Genomic DNA, 9,726 nt, shown 5'->3' with positions numbered 1-9,726 from the left:
TCTCTCTCTCTCTCTCTCTCTCTCTCTCTCTCTCTCTCTCTCTCTCTCTCTATATATCTCTTTCTGTCCTTCTCACTCTTTCTCTCTGCTCGCCTGCGATCCACCTTGCTACACCGGCACGCAGAAAATTGCCTCTTAGCATGCTTAGAGACGCTGCAACGCGTCGTAACAATGTTGCTAGCTTTTCATTCGGACGTGTTGCTCGCTCACGCGAGCCAAAAAGCGGCCGCCGCTTTAATCGTTGCCGACGTTTCATTTAAGACGTTACGATACGCAAATTATTACATCCACGGATTAGCGTGACGCGCATGATGCACCGCGCACCGCCGTCCTCTTATGCGATGTCCTGGGGATCGATGCAAGGATTTACCGGTGGCTTTTACCGTTACGATATCTCTAACGGGATGCAGAGAATACGACAGAAAGAACAAGGCAATTCGGGACCTTTCTCGCGCTTTCCAGATCGACCGTGCGCTCTCTCTCTCTCCCCCTCCCTCTCTCTTTCTCGAATAATTTCGCTGTTGTTTTGTCAACAGTAATAGATGAACTCTCAAATCGTCCTCGTCGCGTCAGTGACATTTTTTGCACGTTATATAGAAGTTTTTTTTTTTTTTAAATTCGTCCTAATGAATTATTGTCTTACTCTATCTACTTACTCATCCCTACATAATTTTCTCTATTTGATTTACTCATAGTTAATTTATTAAAATCATCCAAAATTCACACAACCACGTTAACGCCATTTAAGTCTTCCCTTGTGCTTCTTATGTGAGATTGTTATAATATTCTAATAAAATTATAATATCGTCGAAATTCGAAGTTTTAAAATTCTTCTGACATAATTACGTATCGTTGCTTATGTATGAAACGACGATTGTTAATTTAAGTCCAATTAATTTAAGTAATTTAAGTACAGGGTGTCCCAGATCACCTTCACAATCTCTTGTGAGGACGTAAAGCGGATTGAAATGAACACAAAAATTCAATACCATTCCGCGATATTCGCAATAAATCTCAAGATATTAGTTACAAAAGATTGGTGAATGATCACGCGCGATGTGGTATACGAGCTGCAATTGCGCCGTTTGCCGTTGTTTCCAGACTATCTGAGATAACAGGTAATTACTTTGAAATCATTCAAGGTTACTGCAACTATCAATAGTAATCCAATTTAAAACGTTACTATTATCGATAGGAAGTATCATCTAATATCTGACACCGCTTCAATCAGTCCGACGGAATTTCCGATTGACGATTTACCCCTTCCAAATGAGAGCGTACAGTATTGATTTTGCCTTGAGAAATGTGTATTCCTTGAATAACGCGGGGCATTCCCGGGTTTCAAAGATGTACGCACGACACAATCTCGTCCTAAAAAACTGTGCAAAGTATACTTGTACATTAAGTCAAACTGAACAAAAAAGTCCTCTACCATTTTGCAAATAACAACTTAGATTTTTAGATATCAAAGAAAATTTATGCATTATAGTACATAATCGTGTAATAATTTTCTTTGATCTAAAAATCTATATAGTCATTTGCAAAATGGTAGAGGACTTTTTTCAGTTTGACTTAATGTATAAGTACAGAACGGCAGACGGCGCCACTACAGCTCATTTACTATATCGCGCGTAATTACTCACCAATCTTTAATTAATATGTCGGCTGGTATTGCGAATATCGCAAAACGGTATAAGACTTCATCTCAATCCGCTTTCCGTCCTCACGACAGATTGTGAAGGTAATCTGGGACACCCTATATATACCTCGAGAAAAAAATATTAAAAAATTAATAAATATTAATCAAATAGATACCATTAACACATATTTACCTAAATCAAAATTCTCTTCTTGAGTAAACAATATTCAGTTTAAATGAAAAAAAATCTTGATTTAGATAAATATGTCAATGGTACCCTAATAAATATTTGTTAACTTTAACTTTTAGATATTTTGTTCAGTATATTCTTTTCAATTTCTTTTCTGCGATGCGGATTTTACACGTGCGCGATATACTTGCGTGCAAACGCGCCGCGGGGTTAGCGCACCGTGCACTGCGATGGACGACACGCCGGAGGCTTTTTCGAAATTCTGTCACGGTGGCTTTGCAGCGCGTGCAAAACGCGATGCAACGGCTCGTGACGACCTTTGGTCGCGTTGCAGTGACTGTCAATTGTCGAAGCATGTGACGCCGGAAAATATACGCGGAATAGCGAGACGGCGCGGCTGTTTTGTCAGGACGACAGCGATGACGATGACGTCGTTTTGTAGCTGTGCCCTGCGATTGTATCGCCGCTCGACCGCCCGCACAATCTCCGGCCGTGTCCGCCGCGCAGGTTGGACTCGAAAATCACCGCAAAAAATTGCGTTACGCAATCGTGAGAATTGTCGTCGCGTACGTTGGACGAAAATCGAGCGTTGCGCGACTCAACAAGTGTCGTTTCGAGCAAGACGAGAGTCCGACGACTTCAGATCTCGCGTGTTCGAACGAGGATAATGTGGTATGTATACAGTCGGTAGAAGGAGAGTTGCAACACTTTTTTTATCAACGAGTTTCGCCACACATTTGCGTCCAATCTGGGACAATTTGCTTTTCGATAATTCTCTGAAGAGATAAATTTTCCTGTGTTGGATGCACACAGAAAAATATTCCACCGCTAAGAAAAGCGGTTACTACGTTTTCTTTCCTTCTTTTAAGCAATGATTATCTTCAACAAAGGATATATTTTCTTGATAATAGTCTTACAATATACTTATCGCAAAAAAGCTCATTATCGTGTATTTAAAAGAAAAATGTATTCTCTTTACAAGAATATTATAATGTAAAACTTTATAAAAGAAAATTGATTTGACTCTTTACGTAGTGAGCAAATGGAATTCTTTTTTTAAATTCATATTCTTGATTGAAATGCTAAACTTACTAGAATTCAGAATATATTTTGAGTAAGTTTGATGGACTTACGAGGAATTTACGATAGATTTGCAGATATATAAACTTATGAAATACTTGAAACAAATGACAATTACTTGAATGCAGTTCAACTAAATGTATTTTTCTGCGTGTGCCAGATGCGTTCTGAAGTTTATCGGGATAACAGTGTCGTAATCTTTCTTGTACTAATTGGACACTACAAAAAAGATTAGATGAAGCAACTCGAATCAAATAATGCGATATATGAAAAATCATTTTTCTATGCGAAGATTGAAAGGAAAAGAAGGTGGGAGGGAGGGAAAAAAGAAGAGGAGGAGGAGGAAAGAGAGTGTCCTATATGTGTCGCATTTCTTAAACCCCTTAATCAATGCTGACACGACAAAGTTATTGTATAATCAACGCTGACACGACAAAGTTATCGTATAATCAATGAACAAAACACAATACTGAGTTTGCTGTTTAAATAAAAACTCACAAGCGCGCGATGCAGCTGCATCTTACGGTCATAACTGCGAGTTTACCGCGATTATTCCGGATTTCATTTTGCATCGACTTTTTTTTCTGTTATCGCTTATCTCGATAACGCGTCGTGATAAGCGATAACGCCGAAACCCGACGAATCTCAATTTTGCTTGCGTTGCTCGCCGAAACAAAATGCGACTGATTCGAGGAGCTTGCCTGTGTGTGAACCATCATAAATCCATATTTTTCGGAAATGAAGAGTATGTTTATTAACTCGTTAAGAGTTTACTGCAGCTTATTATACTTATTGTAAGCTTATTATAAGCTCTCCGTGACTTTTGCGACAGATGATCTAATCTATATTGAGAAGAGAAAGGGAAAAAAGATACGAATTTAAGAAGATTTTAGAGTGAGCTATTTAATTCCACGCGATATCAACTCAAATTAAGACGTGTGCTTATCTGCTAAATTACGAACGAATTATAAATAACTGAGAAGCCGCTGCTTCCGATGTTACTGTGAGATTTCATCGTGCGATAAGGAACTTATTGTATCATAAGAGTCAAATTTAGGAACAAGCATTTTTATCACCGAACCATTTCAGTTAAGACGAATCGCGCGATAAGGATCTCATCGGATAATTTTCTAACTCTGCGTGATAACATGAGAATATATTGTATCGTTATCAAGGTTAAAATAGTTACTTCTGAAAAATGACTTGTTATTCAAAAAATGCAATTGTCTTACCCTTACTAATGCGGAAAAAATAATTTTATTGCCAAGTCGTTATTGAAAAAAAGTGACTTGCACTCAAAAAAGTGTTTTGCTGTTCCAGATAGAATTCTAAATGTCACGGTTAAAATTCGTTGTTTTTTGTATTTGCTAGAAAATTGTCTATGGTAGTGTATATCCAATTAAATTTAATAGGATGAAAAATTCTTCGGTATTTTGATCGCAAATATTCTTTATTAATTTTTTATCGGATAATTTCTCTCAGTGTGTTAATGGTATTCACCTAATAAATATTTGTTAATTTTTAGATATTTTTTCTCAGTGTATATATGTACGCTGACATTCTACGTAGCCGATTGTCGTGAGAATTAATCCAAACTTGTCTAACCGCGCGAAAGATCTGCGACTGCCGTTAACCTTCGTAGATTTATCCTCGCCTTTATCGACCGTGGTGGCACTTTTGTTGCTTCCTCTGTCAATAATGCACAGCTCAGAGAACGGGAGCGAGAATTGTCGACGTTGAATTTCCATTGAGCATACGTGCCGATGCACCGGATGTCGCATGGATGTTTCGTTCACCGGAAATCCCTTCCCGTACGGAGAGAGAAAGTGTCCGCGTCAGCAAAAGCCGTCGCGGATGATTCGTGTTCCGCACGAATTGTCTACGATTTATGCTGGTAGTAGCGTTCTCGTTATTGGGAAGTCGCATTTGTTGGGCTTATCGAGTGTCCTTTTAAGAATCGCGATTCTTCACAGCCGACGTTTCCTCTTCCTTCTCGTCGCGGTGTGCTTTGTTTGCGCAATCTTTTTTGCTCTCTTCAATGTTACGTGCCGCCTCGTAATTAAAGCTCTCGAGTTGAATATCTTAATTAAACCTCGCAGTTTAAATTAAACCAACGAATGTTACATATTGTACACACAAATGGTTTCGTAACTGCTCTTATTATAACTTTTCAACTGTTGTTGTTATATATTCGAACTGACTACCGAGAATACTTGCTCCCCTCCACCCCCCGAGCGAGTTTGCGGCAAGTCCTTTGTTCTCAACCGCTAATTACTCGCGGACCGTCAACATCTCGACGATATCGTCGAGGAGACATTGACTTCGCTCATAAATCAGCCGAGCTGCGCACAGTTGAAAGAAACCATTCGCACAATTCTCATAAATAATTGAATTGTACCTCGTTAGAAGCGCGTAATCTTTATTGTACACGTATCCTGTACTTTCTCCCGAGTACTGATCCGCGGGAGACTGCCAGCGGATTAGTCGCAGGGTCGCGGAGCTATAATCCACACACAATCCTAGGACCAAGAATTTTCATATTATCTTGACGCGTGTAAAACTCAACGTGACGTATGCGAATACTGTGTGTTCAAGAGTAAAGCTCAAGATGGAGAACCAGCAAGTGTGGGTACGAGATCCCCAAGAGGGTTTCATCATCGCCAAATTCACGGACATGGTGGATGGGGACGCTCTGATCATTCCGCTCGATCCGAGATACCCACAGCGCACCTGTCCGTTAGACGAGGTGTATCCTGCCGGCGAATACACCAAAGATGTCGAGGATAACTGTGAGTAAGCCATTTCGAGAATCGAATTTCATTAAACGTTATCCGAATTAATGTACCACCGATGTCCCATGAAGACTGGTCTGACAATTCATTTGTCGTAGGAAAGAGAAATAGATCTTTTATCTAATAAAAAAATATAAATTTTAATAATTCTTAAGTATCAGATTGGTGCAAAACTCGTTCGTGTGTTTGTCAAATAAAACAGAAAACGAAATTATCCAATTTCGAGGGATTCATAATTTTTAATATTTTATAGAATAATTTAAAATCAACAACATTGACTATTCTTGTTGACATTTAACGAGGACTTTCTATTTTTCTTTTAATACACAAACTTTCTACGGAAATTTAAAAAGAAAATGACAAATTTCTTGCCAATTTGATATTAAATTATAGAACTTAGTCAATTTAGAGTCAAGTGCAAGATTATTTTTAATTTCTGAAGATATTAAAATTTTCAATTTTTTGGGAAGAAAGAGTAAGAAAAAAAAATATATATATATATACTGAAGTGTTCAACTATAATTTAAAATCAACAACATTGACTTCAATAACATTCTTGTAGACATTTAATGAGGACTTTCTATTTTTCTTTTAATACGCAAACTTTCTACGGAAATTTAAAAGGAAAACAACAAACTTCTTGCCAATTTGATATTAAATTATAGAACTTAGTCAATTTAGAATCAAGTGCAAGATTATTTTTAATTTCTGAAGATATTAAAATTTTCAATTTTTTGGGAAGAAAGAGTAAGAAAAAAAAATATATGTATGTACTGAAGTGTCCAACCATTTGTAGTATTACGGGTTCCTCGATTGTTATTACACCGTGACTAACTTGCTTCGTCCAGTTTGTCAGAGATTACGATCGCGCGGTTACGCTCGCTTCTCACGCGACTTTCGCTCTTTTGCAAAAGCGCTTTCACTGATCCCTCTGTGATTGTTGTTTTTATTTTCTAAATTATTCCGTCAGGTGCTCTGATGTACCTGAACGAGGCCACGCTGCTGAACAATATACGCTCTCGTTACTTCAAGGACAGGATATACGTGAGTAGTCACGAAAGTGCCAAGCTGAGACTCGCGCTGTGACACGCAGTCACACGTTTAACTATTTAATTGCAGACTTACGTCGCCAACATCCTGATAGCTGTGAATCCGTATTGCGAGGTGAAGGATCTTTACTCGCCGCAGACTATCAAGGCTTATCAGGGAAAGTCCCTGGGCGAAACGCCGCCGCACGTCTTTGCCATCGGTATGTGATGTCGTTTTTCATCTGTTCCCATCGTTAGTTCGCGCCCGACCGAATGGCGACAGTACAGTAGTTGTTGCTTCCGTTTTCTCGCAGGCGACAAAGCGTTCAGAGACATGAAAGTGCTGAAACAATCCCAGAGCATTATCGTATCCGGTGAATCGGGAGCGGGAAAGACCGAGTCGACCAAGTATTTGCTACGGTATCTCTGTGATCTCTGGGGTTCCACGGCCGGACCAATTGAGCAAAAGATCCTCGACGGTAAATGAATGAGTAACGCATCACGCACGGAGGGAATTTTATAGTAAAAATTACTTTATAGAATTTTATAACTGACGAATTTCGTATATCGACGTTTTATTTTGATTTATTATCCTCCCGTTTTTTATACTTGCTATTTATATCTTAAAACCTAAGTCTATTAGTACAACTTATTGGATATTTCTCAGCATGAATGAACTCTGCTGACGGTCTATTTCTGCACTACTAAAAAATATAGTAGCTAGAAAATGGCTAGAAAAGTTGAATAGAATTTACGTGGAAAAAAAGCTATAATATTCTCTTCGTGTGATGAAACGTCCTCGCAAAATAAATCAATAATAATCAAACGTTAAATAACTGAGATTATTAGAATTGTTAAAAAGCTAATTAAATAATTGATAATTAATTTATCGATGTAGTTTCCTTTCTCGAGAAATAATAAAGGATACTCTTCTGTATCTATCAGACACAAAATAAAAAGGATACTTAAGGATAAAAAGGATACTTAAGGATGTATTTCTTATAATTTGTCGTTTTCTCCCTCAGCGAATCCGGTGCTGGAGGCGTTCGGCAATGCCAAGACGAAACGCAACAACAACAGCTCGCGCTTCGGCAAATTCATGGAAGTGCACTTTGACTCCAAGTGCCAGGTGGTCGGTGGCTACATCTCCCATTACCTCTTGGAGAAGTCCCGGGTCTGCTTGCAGAGCCCGGACGAGAGGAACTACCATGTGTTTTACATGATGTGCGCCGGCGCGCCGGCCGATCTACGCGCGAAATTGGGAATCACTAAGCCGGACGACTTCCATTACCTGAGAAATGGCTGCACCCAGTACTTTTGCAACGCGAGCTCGGAGAAGCGGCTGAATGAGGCGCAGAAGAGCCGCGAGCAGAGCCAGAAGGGCAGCCTGCACGATCCCATCTTGGACGATGTCGAAGGATTCAACGCTATCGATCAGGTACGTTTGACACGCACGTTTGTTCCCGTGCGAAATTCACATGTAATTTCTTCATCTTCACTGTACACACAAAGGCATTCACTCGACTCGGTCTGACGGATGCTGAACGCATGGAGATCTACACGATGGTGGCGGCGGTGCTGCATCTCGGCAATATCACGTTCGAGGATAATCCTGAGGACACCAAAGGCGGCTCCAGGATAACCGGCAGCTCGGAAAAGGCGGTCATGGCGTCCGCGAAATTGCTGGGAGTGGACCCGGAGGAGTTGCGACAGGCCCTGGTCTCGAAGGTCATGCAGACCAGTCGGGGTGGCATTAAAGGGACGGTCATTATGTGAGTATTCTAAACTATGAGAGAGAATGAAGATGTTAATATTTATTTATCAGTATCAATTAATATTTTGCTTTGTGATATCTTTTGTAAAAAACATTTCTACCGTTTTTCTCTATTATTTATTTTATTTATTTATTTATTAACAGCTATATTATACCTCCATTTAATAAAAAAATACAAATAAAACAAAATAAAGTACAATTCTGCATTATCGTGATCTTTCGATCACGTTTACTGATTCATTCAATCGCGGTAGGGTGCCGTTGAAGGTTTACGAGGCCAATAACGCCAGGGACGCGCTAGCCAAGGCCATTTACAGCAAATTATTCGACCACATCGTCGCGCGAATTAACAAGAGTATACCCTTCAAAGCTTCGAGCTACTATATCGGCGTGTTGGACATCGCAGGATTCGGTAAACGAATTAATTTCGAACGAGTTACTTGTTCCCAGTCTAATAGGAGCGTCGCGACGGACTCACTTTCATTTTTGTAGAATATTTCAAGGTCAACAGCTTCGAGCAGTTTTGCATAAACTATTGCAACGAGAAGCTGCAGCAATTCTTTAACGAGCGAATATTGAAGTACGAGCAGGACCTTTATGCCCGAGAGTCGTTAAACGTGCCGAAAATCTCCTACGTCGACAATCAAGACTGCATAGGTACCGTAGACCAAATGTTTGAAAAATTAAGAAAAGTGATAATTTTACTTCATTCAGCGTCCAAAAGAGAGAATTCTCCTATATATAGTATCTTCTTGCTTAATCGAACTACTTCGAATAAGTAATAGGCGAATTCACAGGATGCAAATATTACGCAAATCATGCTAACTTTCAGATTTAATTGAATCGAGGAACACGGGTATCTTCAGCTTGCTGGACGAGGAATCGAAACTGCCGACTCACAGTTTCGCGCATTTCACCAGCGAGGTTCACCGAGCCTGGAGCGGTCATTTCCGCATCACTTTACCGCGAACGTCACGACTGAAGGCTCATCGAGAATTACGAGACGACGAGGGCTTCGTGATTCGCCATTACGCCGGCGGTGTCTGCTATCAAACGGTAAAATAGCGAATTGCCTATCCAGAAGCCGCGAGCGCGTAAAAGACGTCATAAATGTGTCTGAACGAAGTCGTAACTTTTTCATACACGCTTCTTGAACTTCTCTCAGACGTCGCACGGAAATTTGTGGTTTTCTTTTGCTCAGGAAACTGCTAAGGAGGGGGGGG

The 9,726-nt window shown here is 39.9% G+C and overlaps 1 protein-coding gene across 3 annotated transcripts in view; it reads left to right on the top strand.

The window, feature by feature from the left end:
- LOC116845396 (myosin heavy chain 95F) overlaps window positions 1-9,726 on the top strand; it is a 22,870-nt gene that overhangs the window by 7,186 nt on the left and 5,958 nt on the right. For all 3 annotated transcript variants that reach the window (XM_032818011.1, XM_032818010.1, XM_032818009.1), the window contains exons 2-10: window positions 5,505-5,698; window positions 6,672-6,745; window positions 6,821-6,950; window positions 7,044-7,208; window positions 7,755-8,167; window positions 8,242-8,501; window positions 8,758-8,915; window positions 8,996-9,160; window positions 9,336-9,559. In XM_032818011.1, coding sequence (XP_032673902.1) covers window positions 5,518-5,698; window positions 6,672-6,745; window positions 6,821-6,950; window positions 7,044-7,208; window positions 7,755-8,167; window positions 8,242-8,501; window positions 8,758-8,915; window positions 8,996-9,160; window positions 9,336-9,559 — 1,770 coding nt within the window. In that variant the 5' untranslated portion in view covers window positions 5,505-5,517. The remainder of the gene's footprint in view (window positions 1-5,504; window positions 5,699-6,671; window positions 6,746-6,820; window positions 6,951-7,043; window positions 7,209-7,754; window positions 8,168-8,241; window positions 8,502-8,757; window positions 8,916-8,995; window positions 9,161-9,335; window positions 9,560-9,726) is intronic.

This window comes from Odontomachus brunneus, unplaced genomic scaffold (assembly GCF_010583005.1).
Source record: "Odontomachus brunneus isolate Ranch 3 - 2012 unplaced genomic scaffold, Obru_v1 Obru_scaffold_051, whole genome shotgun sequence".
In the NCBI taxonomy this organism is placed as follows: domain Eukaryota; kingdom Metazoa; phylum Arthropoda; class Insecta; order Hymenoptera; family Formicidae; genus Odontomachus; species Odontomachus brunneus.
This window is presented reverse-complemented; position numbering and strand designations above follow the sequence as displayed.